The sequence below is a fragment of the Staurois parvus genome, unplaced genomic scaffold (assembly GCF_062004578.1).
Source record: "Staurois parvus isolate SC_StPar_1 unplaced genomic scaffold, SC_StPar_1.0 ptg000015l, whole genome shotgun sequence".
Lineage (NCBI taxonomy): Eukaryota > Metazoa > Chordata > Amphibia > Anura > Ranidae > Staurois > Staurois parvus.
Window position 1 is genome coordinate 2870441 of NW_028317811.1, and position 26068 is coordinate 2896508.

A 26068-nucleotide genomic window follows, 5' to 3' on the forward strand; every position below is an offset into this window, starting at 1 on the left:
GTGGTTACAGTTGAATCGTTTTATCGCTTCTTCATATCACTGTGTTTTCATTGTTTAAATCTTTTGAAATAACTGGTGTTTTCTCTCCAATACTCTGAGTAAAAATCCAAAGGGAATACACAAATACCACACGTTCTACCCAATCTTTCCAGAGGAATGTTTGTAAATTCCCTGTTTAGGTTGGGCAGCCTCTCCAGGGCCATCGCAGTTTTGCTTTAAAACGTTTTTTTGTTTTTTGTTTTAGATGGAGTCGAGAGGGATTAGAATACTTGTTAGGTTTTTATTTCTGCCTAGGAAGATTCACCCTCTTTTTGTCCTCTTTATCATTATCACCAAGAGTGATAGGTAACGAAAATCCCAAATTTTGTGTAGTGACCAGAGCAAGAATAGAAAACTTCCATTGAGGTCACTAGTTCTGGTGACAACCAGGGATTCCCTCACTTTGGGGTTTAGCATCTCACTTCTTTGTTGGCTATGGGGCTGGAAGTGAAGGAAAATCTCTTCAAGAGGACATGCATGGCAACAAAAGGTGACAGGGTCTCTATCCAAAAATGAAAAAAATTGTTTTCTTTAGTTATACTTTAAATGTTGCTTGCCCCCTGTATTTAGTAATGCTGCATACCATTTTACACACAATTTTTTTTTATTACTCATATGACCACGCAACCCCGGGTTCTATGCAGCTTGCTGAGGACTGACAACAGCGCTGAATTCCTAGAGCAGTGATGTCACCCCACCAGTGCCGATGGCCTGGTCATTGGTGGAATCTGCTGAAGGCAGTGGGCCGGCAACATGTAAAGCTTGGCTAGTAGATAGCTTTTCCTTTTTTTAAGCAAAGCCTCCCAAGGACCTCTGTGAAGGTGACTGCTTGGTATTAGATTTATGAGACTGTAAAAATGTAATAGAAAAGCTGTAGATTTGGTTTCGAGAAAATGAACAAATGTAATCTGTTATATTCATTGCTACAAAGCAAATGACTACCACTCCTGAAAATCTTCAGTATATAACATTGCGGGGGTAGAGTCAAGAATTGATGGGATATTGTTCTATAACATCTATTGACAATAAATTGGTGAGATCCCATCCACTGTTAAGCCCATCGTGTGATTTCTAACCCATAATTTGCACCCCTCTGCCTTAACATTCATGTCCTTGGACAAATCTAGCATACGCTGCAATGCATGTTAACTGTTGCTGTCATTTGTTAGTTGATAATTGTATTAAGAACACCCACCTTATACACCTTGCTTTACACATCTGAACTGATGTAATCTATGTAAAACATTAATATTGCTTGTAATGAACTCTGGGGCTTTCATGCCCTCCTTGTGCTGTCTGATCCCTGTAGCTCACCAGAATGTGTTCCTTTAATTGGCATGTCAACTGTTGAGGAATGGAGAGAAGACTACCTGCTGCCTAACTAAAGGGACACCATGAGTGATGGAAGAGAGGTATAATTATGTGTTCAGGGAGAAGTTTGAAGAAACTGAATTGTTATTGTGAAGCATTGCTGATAGACAAGTACATTCATTTAGGTTCATCTAAGGCTGTAGCAGTTTTCTTGTATGTGCTGAAATTACCTTTCGCTTAGCTGTTATCTCCTTGCCGATAAAAGCTTTCATTGTAAAAATCCCAATGATTTTCTTTACTGGAACAATGTGTTTTTTTGGACTTTGTAATGTTCCTTAGAGTTTTACATAAAGTCAATAACAAGGTTATATAATTAAAGGATAACTAGCATTATTTTTTTAACTTTTTGATAGAATTGAGAGGGATTAGAACACCTGTCAGTGCTGCCAGTGCCACGATTAGGGAGGTTAACTCTGTTTGTCCTGTTTACCATTATCAGTGAAAGTAAATAGAGAGGAAATCGGCCAATGGGAACACTAGGTCTGGTGACCCTGGTGACAACCAGGGATTCCTTTACTTTGGAGGGATTTCCTCTCACTTCCTGGTCTTGCTATTGGACAGGAAGTCTCCCTAATGGGACACAGAGGGCAAGTAAACTGACAGGGGTTATAACCCTCCCTTACTCTATCCAAAATTATAAAAAAAAAAAAAAAAAGTTTTGCCTTTTAGCTCTAAATTTAAAGTGGTTGTAAATGTACTTTTCTTTTTTAACAAACATGTTCATACTTACCTGCTCTATGCAATGGAATTGCACAGAGCAGCCCCGAACCTCCTCTTCTTGGGTCCCCCGCTGTCGCTCCTGGCTTGTCCTCTCTGTCCAGTGCCCCCAGAAGCCGCTTCTCATGGGGGCACTTGTGTGTGCTCTCTACCGAGCCCAGCTGCTGTGTCCATTGACATAGACAGCGGGACTCAGCCTGCCCCCTACTCCCTCATCCCTGGCTTTGATTGACAGCAGTGGGAACCAATGGCTCTTGGTTCCCCAGAAAAGCCAGTTATACATGGAAGTGGAGGGAGAGAAGAGCTGTAAATGGGCACAGTACTGGATTGAATTACGGCTCAAGAAAGTAAAGGGGGGGGGCAAGGGGGGTGAGGGGGGATTCTAATGCCTAAACATTTTTTGCCTTAATGCAAAGAATGCATTATAGTAAAAAAAAAAAAAAATGTTTTGGCTTTACAACTACTTTAAGTTTGAGTAATGGAAATGCAAAATATAAGTTAAAATACTGCCCACCCAAAACCAATGGTTACGCTTTTTGTAAATGCTATTTTAGTAAAACCGCCAACAGTGTTTTTATATCTTTCGGGGCCCTCTATTAGTTTGGATCATTGTGCTTTCTTTACTGGGTCTGCACACTTGTTCCTGTTCCATTCTTTTAACTGAAACTGTGGAGAATTCAGAGGAGATTCTAGAGAGGAACAAAATGAACTACAGGAGAGAGATCTGCTCAGTCCACAGTGGCCCCCTACTATAACAAAAATACCACTTTTGGATGGATTGGTCTTTTGATTGCTCCAGGGCCTTTGTGTGATCATTTTTATATATTTTTGTATCTGCGTAACATAAAATATTGGACGGAGGCGACATTCTAGTTTTTTTTTTTTTTAAATCTCTGTATAATAAACACAAGCAAGTGTGCCCTACTTATGGTTTTACTTGAGACATGTAAACAGCAGTGACTACTTGTTGAATCCCATGACACCCTGCAAGTTTTGACTCCAAACTTCTCTGTAACCCCTGTGCAACTTTTACAGGTGCACAACAGGTATCACAGAACCAGCCAACTGTGCCTCATATCAACATCAATTAGCAGTCCTTAGACTTCCCTACATTGATTGGAATATCCCATTTACTGGTGCATATCATGGAACTTCCAAATATGGGGGAGTATGTGACCTCTTTCCATTGTGCAGTGCTCTGATGCACAGTTTACACTGGATTTGACTCCTGTTGGAATGAAGCAGAAGGGGAAGCTTGAGGGGATTAGAAGTACACAGCTCATAAAATAAAGGAACCCTTTTTTAATCAGAGTATAGCATCAAGTCAATTAAACTCCAGGGATATTGATCTGGTCAGTTAGGTAGCAGAGGAGGTTGTTAATCAGTTTCAGCTGCTTTGGTGTTAATGAAATTAGCAAAAGGTGCACTAGATGGGCATCATTGAGACAACCCCCAAAACAGGTGGAGGCCACTGACATTTTTTCCCTACTTGTTGTTTCTGGCTGTTTTTCACTAGTTTTGCATTTGGCTAGGTGGTTAGGGTCAGTGTCACTACTGGTAGCATGAGGCAATACCTGGACGCTACACAGGTTGCACAGGCAGTCCCATCTCCTCCAGGATGGCACATCAATATGTGCCATTGCCAGAACATTATGTTGCCTGTAACATCATTCAGCATGACCATTTTGGTGGTGGGTCAGTGATGGTCTGGGTAGGCATATCCATGAAGGGACGCACAGACCTCTACAGGCTAGACAATGGCACCCTGACTGCCTTTTAGGTATCGGGAAGAAATCCTTGGACCCATTGTCAGACCCTACGCTGTTGCAGTGGGTCCTGGGTTCCTCCAGGTGCACGAAAATACCCGGTCTCATGTGGCAAGATTATTCAGGCAGTTCCTGGAGGATGAAGGAATTGATACCATTGAATGGCCCCCATGCTCACCTGACCTAAATCCAATAGAACACCTCTGGGATATCATGTTTCAGTCCATCACACGCCGCCAGGTTGCTCCTCAGACTAGCCAGGAGCTCAGAGATGCCCTGGTCCAGATCTTGGAGGAAATACCCCAGGACACCATCCGTTCTCTCATTAGGAGCATACCCCGATGTTGTCAGGCATGCATACAAGCACCTGGGAGACATACAAACTACCATTTTGAGCTGCTGCTATGAAATGTCAGCAAAATGGACTAGCCTGCTGCATAATTTTTTTCGCTTTGATTTTCGGTGTGTCTTTAAGATCAGTCCTCTGTAGGTTAATAATTTTCATTTCCATCAAACAGTAGAACAGCAGCACAGATAGTCTGATGGGGGACTACACTGCTTGTAACCTGATCTGTGAGTAGAGGAGAGAATCCTGTGACTGATTGGACTCTCCTCCATTCACAGATGTGTTGCAAGTAGTGTAATCAGTGGAGTATTTTTTCTTCATTGTCAATCATTGCAGTGCTGCAAGTTCAGAGAGAAGACTGGCATCTCTGCAGTGAAGATTTCTCCAGGATCCATCTGTCTGCACAATGGGGGACATACAGTACTGCATTACAGATCAGATGGAACTAAAGCTGGACAGGGGCTTTTTATCCAAACTTCAGCTTTAAAGTATTGGCTGCACTTTTTTACTGTTATGTGGATTGAGACTTTACAAGACATGTTTAGTGACACTTTCAGGGTGTGGGTCAATGGGTTTTGTTCTTGTCAGAACTGCTTCTCTCCATACCAGTCTATGGGAATACAAAAGAAGCTAGATATAGGTCAGAAGGAGGTTTTCTGCTGATCAGATGCACCTTGCATTGAATTGCGAATTACCTCAGAAGCATCTCAAACGGTCAAATGTGAGCTCAGAACAGCCTACAGGCAGCTGACACTGGTCCTTGTATGTACTCTCTGTAGTGGGTGTCACTTAGCGGGCAGACCATGTATTGCCTCTCTGCAGCAAGACTGCTTGAGAGGAGCAGATTCAGATTCATACTTTTAGCCTGGGTTCACATACAGGTGAAACTCGAAAAATTAGAATATTGTGCAAAAGTTAATTGAGAGAAGTGAAAATAATATATGAGATAGACTCATTACATGCAAAGCAAGATAGTTCAAGCTGTGATTTGTCATAATTGTGATGATTATGGCTTACAGCTCATGAAAACCCCAAATCCACAATCTCAGAAAATTAGAATATTGTGAAAAGGTGCAATATTCTAGGCTCAAAGTGTCCCACTCTAATCAGCTAATTAAGCCATAACACCTGCAAAGGGTTCCTGAGCCTTTAAATAGTATCTCAGTCTGGTTCAGTAGGAATCACAATCATGGGAAAGACTGCTGACCTGACAGTTGTGCAGAAAACCATCATTGACACCCTCCATAAGGAGGGAAAGCCTCAAAAGATAATTGCCAAAGAAGTTGGATGTTCCCAAAGTGCTGTATCAAAGCACCTTAATAGAAAGTTATGTGGAAGGGAAAAGTGTGGAAGAAAAAGGTGCACAAGCAGCAGGGATGACCGCAGTCTGGAATGGATTGTCAGGAAAAGGCCATTCAATAGTGTTGGGGACTTTCACAAGGAGTGGACTGAGGCTGGAGTCAGTGCATCAAGAGCCACCACACACAGACGGATCCTGGACATGGGCTTCAAATGTATTCCTCTTGTCAAGTCGCTCCTGAACAACAAACAACGTCAGAAACGTCTTACCTGGGCTAAAGAAAAACAGACCTGGTCTGTTGCTCAGTGGTCCATAGTCCTCTTTTCTGATGAGAGCAACTTTTGCATCTCATTTGGAAACCAAGGACCCAGAGTATGGAGGAAGAATGGAGAGGCACACACTGCAAGATGCTTGAGGTCCAGTGTGAAGTTTCCACAGTCTGTGTTGATTTGGGGAGCCATGTCATCTGCTGGTGTTGGTCCACTGTGCTTCATTAAGTCCAGGGTCAACGCAGCCGTCTACCAGGAGATTTTGGAGCACTTCATGCTTCCTTCCACAGACGAGCTTTATGGGGATGCTGACTTCATTTTCCAGCAGGACTTGGCACCTGCCCACACTGCCAAAAGCACCAAAACCAGGTTCAATGACCGTGGGATTACTGTGCTTGATTGGCCAGCAAGCTCCCCTAACCTGAATCTATGGGGTATTGCCAAGAGAAAGATGAGAGACATGAGACCGAACAATGCAGAAGAGCTGAAGGCCGCTATTAAAGCATCCCGGTCTTCCATAACACCTCAGCAGTGACACAGGCTGATAGCTTCCATACCACGCCGCATTGAGGCAGTAATTGCTGCAAAAGGGGCCCAAACCAAGTACTGAGTACATATGCATGCTTATACTTTTCAGAGGTCCGATATTGTTCTATGTACAATCCTTGTTTTATTGATTGCATGTAATATTCTAATTTTCTGAGATTGCGGATTTGGGGTTTTCATGAGCTGTAAGCCATAATCATCACAATTATGACAAATCACGGCTTGAACTATCTTGCTTTGCATGTAATGAGTCTATCTCATATATTAGTTTCACCTTTTAAGTTGCATTACAGAAATGAACTTTTGCACGATATTCTAATTTTTCAAGTTTCACCTGTATATGCGGTATGGTATATCGGATGTGATTCACGCAAGAACCGCACTGCATTCCTCTGCAAATTACATGCGATTTGTGTGTGGTGCGATTGGAGCTATACATTTTGTACGGCTCTAATTGCACCGCACCTGCACCAAAAACATGCAGGACCCTTTTTTGGGTCCGCACTAAAATTGGATCGCATGGGTATTCACACCTATGCGATTCAATTCTGCACATTGCATTTTGCGGACCACTTTCAGGGTGTTGTTAACATACACACCCGCAGCGGTTCGCACGAACTGGGTACAATTCTGATGCAGTTGATGTTGCGAATTCCATACCGCATCAATGTGAACCAGGGCTAAGACTGGCCATACACTAGACAATTTTCTTGAGATTTAGATTTACCAAAAACCATATAATATGAGGTGAAACCTGAACAACACTTTCAATTGTACCCAATTTTGCAGGCACTTGCACTACATAGTTGAAGGTAAATCTAAAGAAAATTTGGCAGAAATTGGACAGAAAATTGTATAGTGTATGGCCATGATTACCTCTTGCACACGGGCGAAAAAAAAAATGCATATTTGTAGCTGTTTGGCACTTTTTATACATAGATATGAGCACAGGCACGTTGTTGTGTAAGGATCAGAGATACAACGATGCATTCTGAGCAGTAAAAAAAATTGAAAATTGGCATATTCAGTGCTATAAATTACTTGTGTATGTGCAAGTACATACAAGTGTATACATTTAAATCGAAACTTTAGAAAAGGATTAGGAAGAATTGTATGCTTGTATACATGCTTGTACAGGTGTATATGCAAGCTCATTATCCTAAACCTATAAACATCAGTAAATGATTCTGTATGTGTGTAAGAGGCCCAATGGCTTGTTTAGACTTGTGGTGGCCTCTGAAGAGCTACCCATGGTGGATGGCTGTTCAGAGGGTGTTTAAAAAGCAGAGCGATTATGTCACCACCTCACTGGCTGTTTTACCCCCTAAAAACCTGAACCATGTTGTCCCAATTGTGGGAATTGCACATGGTTGTGGGGCATTTACGTGGTTGTGTTTCATGGTCAGTAGTGCCAGCCAAATGCGGAAGAGGGATAATTTTTTCAACGCATCGTGGTGTTCACCTCTGTCCACTGTCTTTACAGTTAGAGCAGAACTTCATGCCTAAGAGGAAGTTCTGCTTTTCTGCCTCCTCCCTCCTCTACCACTTTTGGAAACTTTTTTTTTTGTGGGGGGGAGTGGGTACTTAGTCTTGATAGTTACCCACTCACACTTCTGCTTGGATTGCCTAGGCCAGGGGTAGGCAACCCGCAGCTCTCTAGCTGTTGTGGAACTACATTTCCCATGAGGCATTGCAACATTACAAAACTGACCGTTACAGCTATGACTTGCAGAGGCATGATGGAACTTGTAGTCCTGCAACAGCTGGAGAGCCGCAGGTTGCCTACCCCTGGCCTAGGCGATCCACGCGGAAGTTCCCCCAACCCCATTGCTGCAGCCTTCTGGGATGCGTCACAGATGGCTGTGGGATGATTCACCAAGCTCGGTGCACAGTGGAAAGGCTTCTCATAATAAACATGCCAGCATCAGGGAAGTGAAAACTGGTAAAAAATCGTCCTGGGTGAGGACGGCTTTGGATCCCTGTATAGGTAAATATCTTTTATTTAAATTCAGCAGCTACTAGATTTGCTGACTTTTAATTTTTCTTTCTGGGGGTGGGGACTAAAGCTCCTCTTTAAGAGGGAGTATCAAAAACGTGCCACAACCACGTGTTTTTACTGCCCCTCACCCAATAATGTAAAGAGGCCTAGAAGGTAGATTTGGTATAACGGGTTTAATAAACAAAAGCATGCAGCATGTGGTAATTCCTAGATGGCTGCAGTTCAGCAGAGTACACTCCTGGAAGTAAACCAATGATTTTATGTGTTATTTTGTTGTGTCATCTTGATAGGCGAAATACAGTTCTCTGTTTTTGTTTCTTTCTCTTTGGTCTTGGCAACGTGTGATCCTCCGATAAACAAGTGTGTCGGCTCACTGAGAGTGAATAACTGGAAAAGTCCGATAGCTGGGAGGATGTAGGACCAGCTACTGAGTCTGCAGTTTGCAGCGTTTATCTCACAATCCAGAGCAGGGCAGGATGTGAATCCTCTCTACAAAAATATCCACGTCTTTAACTCAGAGCAGAAATGGATCATTTTTCATTTTTCACAGGCTTTGCTGTGTTTTGATTCTTCTATTTGTTTTTTTTTTTTTGTGCTGTGTCATGAATGACACTGCAAAAAGCATCAATTTAAATATATTTTGCTGTGATAGCTTTGACCAATTGCATGTTATGTTTGTCAGCAAAGGAGGGGGATGTGTCTTCTGTATAATCCGATGTTGTCCTTTCTTTATGTGATTTTTATTTATACGGACACTTTATGGAGGACAGCTCTATAAATTGCTTCCCTGTTTGTACAATGAATATTATCAGTGTAGGCTTGGCAGTGAGTAACAATACCAGAGCTTCGTCTTTACTTCCACATTACATGGATGTTATGCTGCTAGTACCTATCTAACGGGGAGAGTGTGAAGTGCCTATGTGTTACCGCTAGTTCCTTTACTAATTACTATCAATATTATTAGAGGTTCTTATGTAGTGCCTTCAATGTACACAGCGCTTTATATATATTGTACATTCACATCAGTCCCTAACCCTCAAGGTGTATACAATCTAAGGTCCCTAACTCATATTCATACATACACATACTAGGGCCATTTTACACAGGATCCAATTAACCTACCAGCATGTCTTTAGAGTGTGGGAGGAAACCGTAGTACCCGAAAGAAACCCACGCAGGCACAGGGAGAACATGCAAAGTCCAGGCAGGTGATGCTGTGGTTGGGATTCAAACCAACAACCCTTGTACTGCCAGGCGGAAGTGCTAACCATTTAGCCACTGTGCTGCCCTGTGCATAATGCATATAGGGGCTAATGCATGAAAGTGTACTAACAAGAAGCTTTTGTATTGACTATGTCATCCCTTCAGAATCCCTGTTTCATTGTTTCATGGTCTACGTGAAGCTGATTGGTTGTTCACTGGCAACATGGCTTATTCTTGCAGTTTATTACATACCAACAACCCTAATACTGCCAGGTGGAAGTGCTAACCATTTAGCCACTGTGCATTCAGTTAAATGCTTGCCTATAGCAGTGAAATTCACTGCTATAGGCAATCATAAAGTGTAAAAAAAAAATAATAAATAAATACAACTACTGATTATTTCCCTATGGTAGTACAGTGTTACTATGGTATGTTACTCTGGTCACAGTGTTTTATGAAAAAATCCTAAATAAAGGGAAACAAAAGTTTTATATATAATTTTTTTTTTCTTTGCATGGTCACCAATCAGTATCCCTGATCACCGCCACACCAATTATATGATGATGCTGTACTGCATAGTGACCGTATGTGGGAAAAAAATGCCTTGCCTCTTACGAAATACCGCAGACTGTCTACTTTCCAAAAAAGGGATAATTTAGGGGATATCTGTACTGTCCTGACATTTTTGGCCTCAAGAAATGAGATCCGTTCCGTCAGTACATCAGAACTGACTTTTATATATATACTATAGTTTGTGGACTCTATAACTTTCCTACAGCCTTGCATTTTTCTGAATTATTGCAAAGTATTCTGATTGGATGAGCGAGCGTGGTGTCGCCGCACCATCTCTCCACCTCATCCAATCAGAGAACACCTTGCATTCATGTATAGCATTCTGAGTAACTGACCAGGTGACTGAGCTCCTGTGTTCTCCTGTGATCACTGAAGGTAGTAGCAGTGTCTACTTCAGTGGATTTAAGCTTCCAGTGACTTTGGCTAGGTATGTCATATACTGTAAATATTTACATTGGTCCAAGCTGGACCAATGTAACTATATATAACATGCCAATACCTGGAATTATTAACACGTCAAGGGAAATTTATCCGAACTGGAGCAGCTGTATAATGCAACCAATCGGCTTCTCTCTTTCATTTTCAAAGCTTTACTTAAGCTGAAGATGGATGCTTATTGGTTGCCATACACAGCTCCTCCAGATTGCCTCAATTGAACACTAAAAAATAAACATGCCTCAGCAAACTATTTTGTTAAAATTCTTACCTCAGCACTTGCAGTTTACAACTTTAATTGCTACATGCTCATGATCTCTCAGAGCTGCTTCCCTAAACTCACAGTATTCACATGAAATTGTTAAAAATGGACAATGCTGTCTCCTGCAGGGATGAGCTCAAGTGTGTTCAGGTCTTAGTCCAAACGCATGTGAACAACCCCACCAGGAAGCTTCACAGGAAAGAGTTAACAATGGACAGTGCAATCTAAAGTCTTCGTAGCCAGCCTGAAGAAGGATGAGCAGGGGAGGGCCCTGTCATCCTAGGCTATGGGACTGTGTGTTTCTATTGCACAAAGTGTAGGGAGACAACTCTCTAGTCCTTGCATGCAAGTGTGACGCCATAAGATGCTGCAGGAAAAAGGAGCCACCCTTAAACAGGAAACCGGGGAGAGTGGCCATGGCACCAACTTAAACTGGAACAGAGGCAAGGAATAAAATATAAAGAAGCTGCATACTTGATGAGTGATTAAATCCATTGCTCAAAAAACTGAGTTTAACATCGCTAAGTTTGCTTGCTACACCAATTCACAAAGGTCACTTACATTATAACAGTTCACAGTTGCATGTTTTTTTTTTTTTATATGTGCCATCTTTCCTTATGTAACTCTTTTTCTTTCTAGTCACAAACCATGAACTATGTTGGGCAACTGGCCGGGCATGTCCTGGTTACTGTGAGGGAACTGTATAAAGGAATCAACCAGGCTACCCTTTCAGGCTGCATTGATGTGATTGTGGTCCAGCAGCAAGATGGAACTTTCCTGTGCTCACCTTTCCATGTTCGTTTTGGGAAGTTAGGCGTTCTTCGGTCCAAGGAAAAAGTGGTAAGTCTGTTCTGAACTCTGCTGCCAGTTAAGACTTTTCACAGAAGTTGGAACTTTGCTTTCTTGTTTCCCCTATTTCATGCACGTTATAATTTAATTTGTTTTTTTAATACGTTATAATTTTTTATACATGTTATAATTTTTTATTCCGTTGCTTTGGATAGCTATTTGGCTGTCATTTTTTGTATTGGTTCTTTAGAGCCCATTCATATATTGGTGCATTGTTGCTGCACAATGATGCATTTTATGTTAAAGCAGCATATTCATTTTGAATGAGCCAGCAATATCCACAACTGACATGCATATTGTTTCTATATAATATGACAATCTGATACTACGTTCCTACTAAGAGCCTCTAAAAAAAGATCAAGATGTTATTAAATCAAAAAGAACATATTTAGTCCTCATGCGCACTAGACGTTTTTACAGCGGCTGTTTTTGGCGTTTGACGGTTTTTTCTACAGCCAGTAAAGTCCTCAGCATGTTATCCTATGTGTCTATGCACACATAGACTGTAATCAATGTTTTTTGGCAGGGATGGTTTTTGACTAGGAAAACAACCCAGGACTAGTGGGTTTCTAGAGGAATTTTTTAGCTGTAAAAACGCTCTAACGCTGAAAAATGTGCAAAACGTGGTAAACCGGCGTTTTTGGATGTTTTTTGACCAAAATATTTTGTATTTTTTGGGTAAAAAACTGTTAAACACAAACGCGGCTAAACTCTAATGCAAAAACGCTAAAAAAAAGCTGAAAAACTGATGTTTTTAACGTGACTTTACACAGCTAACATTACCAAAGTTATCAAAACACTCAGTGTGCATGGAAACTTAAGGCCCACTGCTACTCCAGTGATCTCCACTAGCTTTTGGGTCCTCTGCTGCTCCACACAATCACCATTCGGTGAATGCTTTGCATTTTATCAATGAATGCAATGCTTTTACACGAACCAATCAATATACACTTTATTTTTACCAAAGACATATAGCAGAATACATTTTGGCCTAAATTTATAAAGAAATGTTTGCTTGTTTGTTTTGTAACAGCATAAAATATATATATTTTTTTCTTGGTCTTTTTTTCATTCATATAATAAGAAAAATTTAAAAAAAAAACAATTGGTGATCAAATACCATCAAAAGAATGCTCTATTTGTGTGAAAAAAATAATATACATTTCATTTCGGTACAGTGTTACATGACCGCGCATTTTCCAGTTAAAGTAGCACAGTGCTGAAAAGCAAAAAAATGGCCTGACCATGAAGGGGTTAAATTAATTGATTAAAAACTAATACAGGAAAATACCTCACCCCAAAGGGGGAAACAGACCTCAAGATTCGAAGCTAGGTCACCGACTTGCCAATAATGAGTAGGGTGGGGTCCTCCAAAAATTATTAGGAGACCCAATAGACCCCCTAGAACAGAGGTTTAAAAAGAGAACCAACTGCGGCGTAGCAAAGTTAAACCACTTTATTGAGATCAATATAGGGAATGAGGCCAGATGGCCGACAATCTTCCATTCACCGTTAAAATAAGGTTATCTCCTTAAAACTCAAGCCCGGGCCACGCCCATGCACTCACAAACACTATATGTGATCACTCCGTCTATTTAGAGCATAAATTGCTGGGTCAATAATCTCCAGAGTCAGTCAATGAGTGCCAATTAGCACTGTAGCTTTCTATAGCTGGCCACCCAATCAACAGGCACACAGTGGTGATTTTAATGACTGATTCTGGAGAGTAGGCCCAATGGGTGAACATCAACATAATCAACAGTATCATATATTAAGGCATGTAAATCACATCTGGGTAAAGATAAAACCATGCTGGAACCATTAGGCAATATAGGAAGTCCAAGTCCAGAGGAGTAACCTCTGAAAAAGTGGGGTACCCCTGTAGAGGGTAAGATTATAAACTGAGATAAGGGCAGGATTGTGGAGCTCACTGCCTGAGTGTATTGTGCAGTAGGTGAGCTAATGAGGTAGCTCAGGTGTATCCAAGAGATGCCTGCAATTTATGTGAACAGACATGAGGGGCAGACACAGTAGTGGAAACAGCAAAAAGCTAGTTGAAGTTTGTGCAAAGGGTATAGATTGGTACAGCCCTTGTGGTGGATGAGGCCAATGACCATACGGTCTAAGATAATATTGAATTGTAGCACAGATGGCGGTAACCGCCACATGAAATGTGCCCACAGGCTCTCACCACTCCACACACTGTTGTTGCTCTCCTCAGTAATATCCAGACCTCCACTCAGGGGATGTAGCAGAGTTGAAACAAAGTATCTTTCTGGACCAAGCCGAAGTTTCGTGGGCTCCAAATACCAGCTAAGTCAGATGGAAAGTCCTTTTGTTGATAAACCTTAATGCGGAGATCAATGGTCATTGAATAGAAGGTACATGGGGGTATCCTCCATCCACATTGGGCAGGTACAAACATCACCACATTGGGCAGGTACAAACATCACCACATTGGGCAGGTACAAACATCACCACGTTGGGCAGGTACAAACATCACCACGTTGGGCAGGTACAAACGTCACCACGTTGGGCAGGTACAAACATCACCACGTTGGGCAGGTACAAACATCACCACGTTGGGCAGGTACGAACATCACTGCTGGTGGGGGCGTGGCCCAGGACTGGCTGACGCTGCCTACATCAACACGTTTCACCCATGTGACCGTCAGCTTCGTCAGGACGTACGCACCCCTGGCCTCTTAAAGGGACTTTCATCCCATTCAGCCAATTGTAATGGCCGGGGGTGGTGACAGACAGATTCTTGTCTCTCCCAGAACTTTCCTTGTTCATAAACTGGGTACAGAATACAGATAAGCCATCTATTCAATGTCACATTAAGTTCAGAACTGGAAGTAGACATAAATGGCATTAACAAAGGTGATGTATCAAACGTAAACGATTTTAATGACTGGATTCTGGAGAGTAGGCCCAATGGGTGAACATTAACATAATCAACAGTATCAATACCAGTCATTAAAATCACCACTGTGTGTCTGTTGATTGGGTGGCCAGCTATAGCTAGCTACAGTGCTAATTGACACCACCCATTGACTGTGACTCTGGAGATTATTGACCCACCAATTTATGCTCTAAATAGACTGAGTGATCACATATAGCATTTGTGAGTGTATGAGCATGCCCGGGCTTGGGTTTTAAGGAGATAAAGTTATCTTACCTTACTTTAATGGTGAATGGAGGATTGTTGGCCATCTGGCCTTATTACCTATATTGATCTCAATAAAGTGGTTTAACTTTGCTACGCCGCAGTTGGTTCTCTTTTTAAACCTCTGTTCTAGGGGGTCTATTCGGTCTCCTAATAATTTTTCATGAAGGGGTAAAACCTTCTGGAACTCAAGTGGTTAAGAGATCAGACGGAGCTACAGCCAGACACCACAGAGATCACAGGTACAGACCTAGATCTTGTCACCGGGTTTTTAAAAACTGCTTGTTTTCTAACCAAAATTAAGAAAAAAAAGGTTTTTGGTCAAGAGGTGCTTAATTTTTTCTTGTTCTCCTTCTTGAGTAGCTAAATAATTTACCTATTGTAGCAGTTTGTTTGGTTGCAAAACGTTGAATGCTATTTTCTTTTGTATGGTAGATTGACATAGAAATCAATGGAGAACCTGTGGATTTGCACATGAAGCTTGGTGATAATGGTGAAGCATTTTTTGTACAAGAAACAGAAGAAGAAGGTGTAAGTGTGAAAAATTTTCTTCCCTTGCAACTGTGTGAAAGCCTGCTGTATGTACTAAGGGGTTCACGCAAATATGATAAAAGGAAACTTTAATTTTTTTTTTTGGTTACTATATTTTACTATTTTATTCTTGAGCAAATTCAACAGATGCTTTGGCAGACTTAATAGTACAGTGTCATATACCTATCTGATTGTATTGACGATTACTACACTTTCTTATTGAATTATCTATGGTAGTTTGACATTGTCTTATGCTAATGTCTTTTTTTTTTTTTTTTTTTTTGCACTTTTTTTTTGCACTTTTTAAAACATTTTTTATTAGTTTCAATATTACAAAATTCGATGATCACATCATTCCACAAAACAATCCCTCTTTTCACATTGCACCCAAGATCCCCCTACCCAGTCCTAATCATACCCACCCACCCAATTTCTACCCCTATTTTTCCCAGTTCCTTCCCTTCCTCTATTAATCTCAAGATCTCCCTCTCTTCTACACTAACTTCCTATCTTCCGTTTCTCATCTTTTCCCTTTTCCTCTTTTTCACTTTTTTTCTTCTCCTTACCTCCTTCCCCTCTTTCCTTTTACTTTCTTTTCCTTTTCTTCTTTTTATACATGACCTCTCTTTTCATCATTCTTTAATCCTATAAATTCAAACATGAGATATTTCATGCTGCTAGATTGAGCGCAGAGCTAGGTTTTTTTTTTTCTTTCAAAAGGCAGGCTATGCAGGGATCTGAAGGATGTCCAGGTGGCCAGGCTACAACTTGTAATGCTCCTGCAGTAAACCAGGATGATAGCCAAGTTGGTCAAAGCTGTACATTTGTCCGCCAGTTCACAAGGGAGGATGCATGCAGTTGTAGGCAGTTGGTGTCTGATGGGGCAGGACAGAGCAGACAGTGCAAATTAGGTGCTTTCAGTGTACCTATTGCAATCCTTTGTCAGGTTGAATTAAAGGAATAAGGGAAGGCCAAAGCTGCCAGCTTACTTAGGGTCCTCATTAAGCATTAGTTCATTTGTGATGGTTGTATGCTGCTGGTATGAGGTTTTAGCAGTCTTAAATCCTTAAAATCCAGTCATGAAGATTCTATTTTGATGAAATTGTTCACCAGCTCATACACAAAGAGGGTGAAAGACTTTGAGGGGCGTCACTGAGTGCAGACTGTTAACTCTTTAATTGTTAACAATAGTGTAAATGAACACTCACATTGTGAAGGATAAAATAAGGCACATCTGTAGTCCAATGCAATGGCATCCGGGAGTGGTTGGCATTTGCTGCAGGTGATTGCCGTCCAATTCTTAGGTCTGGAGATGGGACCGAAAAAACGTTATGTATGTATGTGGAACGCAGGTACACAGTGGTTTTCGGTCTCATCTTCTGACAGCCGGCCTCTGGACCTAGGAACTGGACGCCAATCACCTGCAGAAAATGCTAACCACTCCTGGATTCCATTGCATTGGACTACAGATGTGTCTTATTTTATCCTTCACAATCTGAGTGTTCATTTACACTATTGTTTACAATTAAAGTATTAACAGTCTGCACTCAGTGGCACCTTCTTTATTCCTTTTTTACAAGTGACATTGGAGATTTGCTTCTGCTCTACTTGGAGGCTGCTTTGAGGTATTAACCGTTTTGTGGTCCTCTATGGTCTTTCTACTGGATCCACCAAGTGGCCCTTGTCCCCCTTTTCCCTCTCTCCCTCCCCCTCCCATCGTGCCCTTTTTATCTCTTACACCCCCGTGGGACTATGGACATCTAATTTTGCGTCAACTCACCTCATGTATGAAACACTTTGGGGTCCAGCTCTAATAAGAATTCTGCCACCATGAGTTGGAACTTTAATTTTAAATTCATAAATGTATTTGTGGGGAAAGAGAAATGTATGTGCTTGGTGGTGCATGTCCTGTCCTGGTTAAAATGGTATGCTGTGCAAATATTACTATTTTCCAAATGAAAGTTTGTCAGAAAAGAAGAGGTTACTATAAACCATAAAATTAGGCTAGTGATGTGTTTTTTTTGTTTTTTTTGTTTTTTTTTTCATGGGGTTAAATTTGCATTTTTAGACTGAAAATATTTTCCAAGTATTGTATAACCCCAACTTATGTGCAATTTTCTCTGCACTCCATCGTTATATGGACATTTAAAGTATTGGCAATAAAGGTGGGGTATGTCTCATGCCCTTTGGCACCCTGGCTACTTAATGGGGAGATCACTTCTTTATCGCTTTACATGGGATTCAGAATCAGGCTTTTTTTTTTTTTAAGGCCCAATTCACATCTGAGCTATCTGGTGTATTGTGTTAACGTGCGTAGTGTTAGGGCTGCCTGCTTATTTGAATGGGCTGCCAATGCACCATAGCAAAAAAGAAAATGCACCTGCTCTAGTTTAGCAGACGTAACCCAGCCAATGCATGGTGCAGCATTACATGTTGTAATGTGATGTGCTGCAAAAGTAGGGGTGTTAGAGATGCGCTCCTCTAGTACTTTTGAGTGCCATTTAAAATGAAAGATGCTACAATATTTGCTTTGGCACAATGAATGGGTGTGAATGTGGTCTAAAAGTGTGAACTGTCATTAGATAGAAGAATATCTTGCTAAGAGTATGGTGTCTGAAGACACCCCATATAGCAATTGTGTCATTCCTATGCAAGCATTGGTCAGCAGTTTAAGTAAGATTAAGGCCACAATGCTAGTAGTATGTAGTTTTACCTTTTTCATGTTTTTCTATTCTGTTTTGCATTTAGGAACAGGTTCCTGCATACCTGGCTACCTCACCTATACCTACAGATGACCATTTTTTTATGAATGTCCATAGCCATTTGCCAAACTCAGGGGAAGATGAAGAAACTTCTCCATTGTCTCACACCACAGAGCCTGAGAACATTAGCACAGGGTCTGTGAAAAAGAAGAAGAGGAAAAGAAGGAGAGTTAAACATGACAAGAAGGAGGATGTTCCCCTTACCACTGGAGCTGAGGAAATATTTGAAATTGAAATCAGCTCTGATGAGGAGAGTCCAGTTCATCCACCAAGGTAACGTACCACAGTTGTGTCTGTGAAGGTTCTTATTTATCCAGGTAATGGTATAGCTGGCAGTATCTGATCACATTCAGCTGGACTTGTACTGTTGAAGACATTTACTGCTCATCATAATCCAAGTAGCTTCTTCATACGCCAGCGTTTATAGCCACACAAGGTAACTCAGTCACTTTAAACCAATCATTATGGAATGTATCAATGCAAATGTTGATTGTTCAAAAATATGAAGGGAGGTCTGAAAGTTTGAGACTGGCCAGTTCCAATTACATAATCCAATCACCATGGTGCCAAGGATAGGTAGGCCAGTCTGGGATAGGTGTTCATTTTTTAAGCTACATGATCAAAATTGTGAACGGTTGTCATTTCACCAGGTAGAGATTTTAAAACCACATTATATGAAGATGACAGATGGTGTCAAAGGTTTCCTTCCCCTGCGAAGGGGTGGATGTCCAGAATGTTGTGGATGGCCTCTTTCACACCTTTTCGAACATGTACACCTCACTACCATTGAAAGAATGACACTTTTCTTTATCAATCATTAGGGACACAGGATCAGAAGGAATTCTGAGACCCTGTCAGATACACAAAGATCAATCAGGCTTTGTCCCTTTACGCGAGCCGCGTGACAACACGATCCGCATCCTTAATCTGATTCACGCCGCCAGGATCTCAAAGACCCCACTCATATTGCTGTCAATGGACATGAAAAAAGCATTTGATAGGGTCCATTGGTTCTTTATTCGGGAGCCCATGAAGCACATAGGCCTTTGGGCCCTCGATGCTTTGGTAGATTCTTCACCTTCTGCTGCTGTAAAAGTCAATGAGACCAGATCCGATTTCTTCCCAATCTCGAATGGGATGAGACAGGGGTGCCCCCTCTCACCTCTCATATTCATTCTCACGCTGGATCCTCTCTTATGCAAAGTACGTGTGAACCCCAATAGCAGGTTATCAGAAGTTCTCTGGGACGCATAAGGTGGCAGCTTTTGCCGACGATTTGATTTTCTTTGTTATGGATCAGCTCATTTCTTTACCGAACCTCCTCCGATCCCTGAAGGAATATAGGGAGCTGTCACATTTTAAAATTAACTTGGGCAAGTCTTCTGCGCTAAACGTCTCTACAGACCCAGAAATTGTTTGCAGCTTACAGCCTTTCTTCCCCTTCAAATGGGCGCATGATGCGATCAGGTACCTAGGGACCAACATCACCCCAGACCCAGCCAAGCTTTACTCAGAAAATATTGAAACTCTTCTTATTAAGCTTAAAGAAGATTTACTGCATTTGCACTCCTAGATGCTGACTTCGCTCGGTTACTGCAATCCCATTAAAATGGCCATACTTCCCCGGATTCTTTACTTGTCTAAAGCTGTCCCCATTTGCTTGCAATCTTTTTTCCAGGTCTTTGTCTGGTCCCATAAGAGATCACACCAGAAACTACACAGTCTTTCCTTGCCTATATCCTTTGGAGGGTTGGCCCTTCCAGATATTCACACTTACTAGCAAGGCAGTGCACATTACCAGGATAATTAACTGGCATTGTTATGGAAATGTAAAACTTTGGGTCTCTATGGAGATGGAGGACTCCCAGAGTACCTCAACGAGTTGGCCCTGGATTGCATCCCTACTACCTAAGGAATTGTGTACACATCCCACCCTCGGCAGCACTCTCCGAGTTGCAAAAGTGACATTTCACAATACTGCGGTCTCTCCGCCTCTCACCTATGATTCCATTCGTGGGCAACCCAGAATTTATTCCCGAACTCCAAAAGGGGTAATTTCATCGCCTCCCAAGTTCAAGGTTGTCTGATTTTCTACGATCAGAAGGGCGGTTGATTGCCACTGATATCACTCGCCTGGCTGACCCCTCCCCTGGGTTTCTGGGGTGGACTTCAGTTGCGCCACTTCCTTCGTCAGCTTTCTCTCTCTCCGAGTATCTTTTGGTCGCTAACTGGATTCTAATCGATATGTCGTGCGGGGGATCCAGTACGCCATTCCCTTTCTTACTCTGACACGCTAACACACCTTGGTGAAGATTACATACCTCCCTTTCTTGCAAAATGGGAATCTGATCTTGGTATGAGTTTCACCCCTAGCCAGAGGAAGAAAATGCTTCATTTTGCTAAAAGTCTTCTATAGCAATGAGGTTTCAGGAATCTAGTTACAAAATGCTTACCAGATGGTACAGGGTCCCTACTCCACCGTATCTTCCCACGTATCCCAGATACTTGCTGGTGCTGCGATGCAGAGGGGGAACAATGAACTGTATTTGCTGGTTGTGCGTGGGAATCCAGCCATTTTGGCGAGCTGTGATCTCAGTCAGCAAACATGGAGGAGTCCTGCATCGAAATATGGAGACCATGGAACTATTTTGTGTACACTGATTTGTATCTCAATGAGCTGTCCGGTTCCCAGTAAAGCCTGCTCTGCTGTATCCTGTGCGGGAGAGGGACAACTCTGTTACCCTTCTCCCACTTCCCCCCTTTCCCTTCCTCTTCCTTCTTTTTTTCTCCCTTGCTACCAACCCTTCCCCTTCCCCTTTCCCTCTTGGGAACTCCCTGATGTTGACTTTGTTTGCCATGCCCTAACTCTATTGTGTCCATAGAGCCACTGACATTACAAGCTAAAGCAGAGTATGCTGTCCTGGTTTCATTGGTTGTGGTTTGCTGTTAGGTGCCCACATAACTTGATATGGATCCCATATTCCTGTCATATGGATACCTAACAATCCGGTGTTGATATACCCCTTATCTGCTGCCTGTTTTTGCCTTGCTCATATATATTTGTATTACCCGAGTACCCACTTGTGAATGATCATTGTCTGTAGTCACTGTCATATGAATATAAAGGAATTACAAAAAAAAGAAGGAATTCCCAGACAACTACGGTATACTGCCTTCAAAAGAAATCGACACTGGCAAACAAAAATGCTGTTAGCCAGCCAGGTATAACCCCTCCCACTCACATGCATGCTTTAGTTTCTTGCTAGCATTCCAGGAGAATTTGATGTTTTTCTCCCCAGGATAACAAGCTATTTTTTCTTCAAGGGTTTATGTATTCTGTGAATCCAAGAGAATTCATCTTGCAGTTTTCTGGAAACTACTGATCCTTGGTGCTGTCTTACCTGGACCTTACTGTGATGGAGATGTGGGGCTTGCATGTAAGAAGAAAAAAGCAACCGGATGCCTAAACGCGTACGCTGGACAATGTCTGTAGCCCCACATGGAGTATTTAAGGAATGTGAGCCTTACTGCCCTCAGCAGATCAGGGAAATTCAAAAGAACTGCATACAAAGAAACAAAAAGAGGGTGCACGAGCCTAGTGCACTACCTTTTTAAAATAGAAATTATTTTTTTTTATATAGTCTGGCTGAAAAAAAGACCATCCAGTTCAACCATAAAAAAAAAAAAAAAAAAAAAAAAGGTTCTAATCCTACACCCACAGTTGATCCAGAGGAATGCAAAAAACATCCAGCAAAGCACGATCCAATTTTCTCCTGCAGGGTAAAAAAAATTCCTTCCTGATCCCGAGAGGCAATCGGCAAAAAATATTATACTCACAAAAGAATAACATCAAAAGCATGTCACTAGAAATAGAGCATGGTCCAATCTCCCTGGAAGATGTCTGTGGGGGACTGTAGACCTCTTAATGGCTGACGCGTTTCAAGGCTATACCTCTCTTTTTGATAAATACCTGAAAAAAAACTAAAATTGTGCCTGTATCCAAATATATGGACCTAACTGTATGCGTAATCACCGCGAATGTCAGATCATGGACAGTAATTCTAGCACTAGGCCTCCCCTGTAAGTCTACAGTGGTAACCTGTAAAGGTTTTTTATGCGTCGCCTATGGATAATAAAATTTGCTTCATTTGTTGCTGTTGCACGGGTTTGGTATCTGTTTACTCGACGTAACATCTTTTATATTTTACAAAAAATGTCATTTTTTTACCAGAAAATTGCATTTAAAAAATTGCTGAGACAATTCCATTTGACATTAAAAACAAATTGCAAAACCCACCAATTTATTCTCTAGAGCCTCTGCTTTAAAAAAAAATATTGTTTGGGGGTTGTAAGACATTTTCTAGCAAAAAATACACGTTACATGTAAGCAAAAAGTGCCAGAAATGGCTTGATCTTACCACTTTAAATTGGTCTGTTTGAGTTGTTTGCAATTATTATTATTATTATACAGTATTTATAAAACGCCAATAGTTCGCTCAGCGCTGTACATTACAAAGGGGGACAGAACGTGACAGAACAATACCAATACAATGCAAAACATGAGGGGATCGAGGGCCCTGCGCAATTAATAGTTTATCCACATGAGGGCACCCTTAGCATACCTGTTTAGATGAGCTAATTGAAATAATTCCTAATTGGCTCAGTTTCTGCAGTCTTCGTTACTCTTTATATTACTGTGAAAGGTGTGACAAACATTCCTCTCACAATGTTGCCGAATTAAAGAAATCCTACCATGAGACAAATATGGAACCTGCCATTGCTGACATCTGAAAATCCTCGTTGCCTTGCTGTCATGCTTACAAGTCTTCTTTAGTACTTTTGAGATACTAAAATAGAGCAAGTCTGCAGAAGAAGGCTTCTTCCTTTTTCTCTGAATCTCCTGATCTGCATACGTTTTCCGAGTCAGTGAATTAGACAGTACAGAAGCCAGCGGGTTAGTATAAGAAGCAGGTAATTAACATTTTTACAAGGCGGTCAGCGGCAGCTCCCAGGCTTCATTCAAAGCAGGCTTACTTTAAGAATATTTGAACAATATAACAATTAATCCTTTTATTGCCATGGACTTAGTAGATGTGTGTCCTTCCAGTAGCAGTCAGTGCATTTGAAGGAACTCCAAGTATGGGGTATTATCGCACAATGTATGAAATACAAAGAACAGGGGATTGAGGAGAAGACTTAATATTTCATCTACAGTAATGTTTTTTTCTTTCTCAAATGAGCATGATGATTTATGTTGCCATTAATAGGGCTACTGCTTGGCAGAGTTCCACTTTGATATTTTTCTTAGTCTGTCAAGAAAGTTTATCAGACAGTTCATGAAGACTTTGACATATCTTTTATCATACAAGAGTTTCACACCTTACCTCTTATTTTTGCTTAGCATGAAATTATTTTTAAAATCTACTTTGTTTCAGAATGGCCCAATTTTCAGAATAATTATGCAAGTGTGATACATTTGGCATGTTGCATTTTCAAGAGTATGGATAAGGAGCTCTGTTCTCTTTTCCTGGAATAATGAACTGAACGCCCACGCTATTTTGAGACAGAGACTAAGAGACAAAAAATAAGACAGGGAAAGAGAGAGATTGCATGAGTTACATTCTAGTAAATGTGACAAGCAATAAATGGGTATACAGCAATAAATAACAGTGGGGCTCATTCCCATGAAATGTCAATAAGAAAATTGCTGAATAGTTGACACCAGCTGTATAAAAAGAGAAGATAACATAAAGAACCATTTCAAAGGGAACTAAAGAAGGACCTAATTTTCTACATTTGGATAGTGTACCAAGAGGGCAAGGCAAAGCTTTCTATAATGCTTGGTTACAGTTGCAAGAGTATCCATAGACTCCCACAGCACAAAAACTTCTGTTCATCTCCTTCCACAAAGTTCTTTCAGCCCTGCAAGCTGAACAAGAGAAATCACTCGATTCCTCCAGCCTGTATGGTGGAAGGATCTCCCTTGCTGGCTATCGTAGTCTGACAGCCAACACCTGTGGTTGTCAGAATACCCAAATAGTGGAAGCATCTGACTGGATGCAGCAACTGTACATCTGACAATTTTCCATCCACCTCCCATGATTCTCATATCAAAGCATTCCGGCCAGTAGGACACCGACCAGGCCACCCACAGGTCAACTGTTGGGTGGTTCCTCAGGAATGGGCTGAAATGTGCTACATGTATGGCCAGCTTACCTCACTTTGGAGAGGTTTCCTCTTATTTGCTGTTGTGTCTAAGGGGTAAGAAGTAAAATAAAATCTCCCCAATGAAAGAATATCAAAAACCTGACAAGGATTTGTATCCTTCTCTTCCCTAGTCAATACTAAATAAAACCTTTTGGCTTTAGTTATACATTGGTGTTATTTTGGTGTTTTTTATGTTCCAAAGCGTGTATGTACTCTTGAAAATGTCTTTACATAGTTGATTTATATTTGGTGGCTATTTTGCTAAGCATTGCACTCTGAGGATTGGGTTTTGCCTAGCATATTACTTTCAAATAAAGAGATTTCTTGTAAGCATCAGTCAATGAAAGAGTCGACCGTTTAGGAACACCAAGCCCGTCACACTGTGTTAAAACATTTCTGGTCACATACTGATTTCTAGCTTGTTGGAAAATCTTTGTGAGAATATGTTGATCGATGTATAGAAAAGAAAACAAACTGTCTGCAGGCCATCAGATCTCCTTGTGAGCTAGGTCAGGAGGATCACAACAGGCCTTGGCTTTGCAGCCACACTGGAGAGGAGATATACATATACTGCATCTTTTTCTGTGGCCTGCCTTTAGGGAGAAACATTAAAGAAACTAACACCAAGAAAATATGGAGACTGCCACTGCTGAACTTTTTTTGGAAAATACTTGTTGCCTGAAAGTTAAGTGCATTGAAAGTTACAGTAATTTCTGAATTAAAGAGGAACTTGTCTTGCTGTAAGCCGCCATGGTGCCGCTGCACTCCAGGTCCGGTGGCAGCATCTTCTTTCCATACATCATTGTGAGCTGTTGTCTCCTGTAGGTTCTTGCAGCCAGCCACCTGATGACACATCGTGGAGCATGTGCAGTGTGTTCTAGATTGTACCTAAACTTCCTGGGATCCGTGATGTGAGTATCCCAGGAGGCTTTGGACAGCTGGGATTTGTCACTCTCGCCTAAGAAAAGATTACAGATGGAGGGCTATCCCGAGTGCACCAGGTGCCCATTTGCTCCATATGAGGCCATAGACAGTCACTCACACAAGAATTCGCACAGGAACACGCTGCATGTTCGGTGCGATTTTACACTCGACTCTGTGCGGTGCGATTTCAACCCATTCATTTTGAATAGGCTGAAATCGCACCACATCAAAAGTAGTGCATGCACTACTTTTGGACATGTACTGCAACCGGATCGCATGGTACTTTTTGTATCATGCGATCCGATGTGGGCAAACGCACTTCACTTGTGATCTGTGTTTGGGAGTTGTTAACAGTGCACTGACACCCGCTGGAGCTCACAAGGGCAGTGCGTTTTGAATGCTGAGTGGGAAACCCGCACAGATTGCAGGTTTCCCGTGCTGTGCTGTAGTGTGAACGGGCCCTTATTCTTTTCAGAAGGGTGTCCACAATGGCAACCTGCAGATTTCTCTCAACACAGGCTTCCTTGAAACCAGACACAGAATTAATCAAGTTTCAAAAACCACCAGAATTTATCAAACCTACAGTTTTTTTCTGTAATTCGAAAACGCTGTCATGTCATGTGGTGTTTGTGAGCGGAGCTCATTGTTTCCGCATTATTTTTCTCTCCAAAGAGGCACACCCTGGAGGCCTAGTGAGAGGTTAGTTGTGGATGGGTACAGTGCTGTTTCCAACCACTAGATGGAGACATTTGCAAAAAGAAGGCTTTATTGTAAATGTATGTCAACAGTTTAGAGATTAA

The 26068-nt window shown here is 41.5% G+C and overlaps 1 protein-coding gene across 1 annotated transcript in view; it reads left to right on the forward strand.

Moving 5' to 3' along the window:
- LPIN2 (lipin 2) overlaps nt 1-26068 on the forward strand; it is a 157934-nt gene that overhangs the window by 43914 nt on the left and 87952 nt on the right. Inside the window, exons 2-4 of the mRNA XM_089678201.1 lie at nt 11466-11666; nt 15280-15375; nt 18124-18410. Coding sequence (XP_089534327.1) covers nt 11475-11666; nt 15280-15375; nt 18124-18410 — 575 coding nt within the window. The 5' untranslated portion in view covers nt 11466-11474. The remainder of the gene's footprint in view (nt 1-11465; nt 11667-15279; nt 15376-18123; nt 18411-26068) is intronic.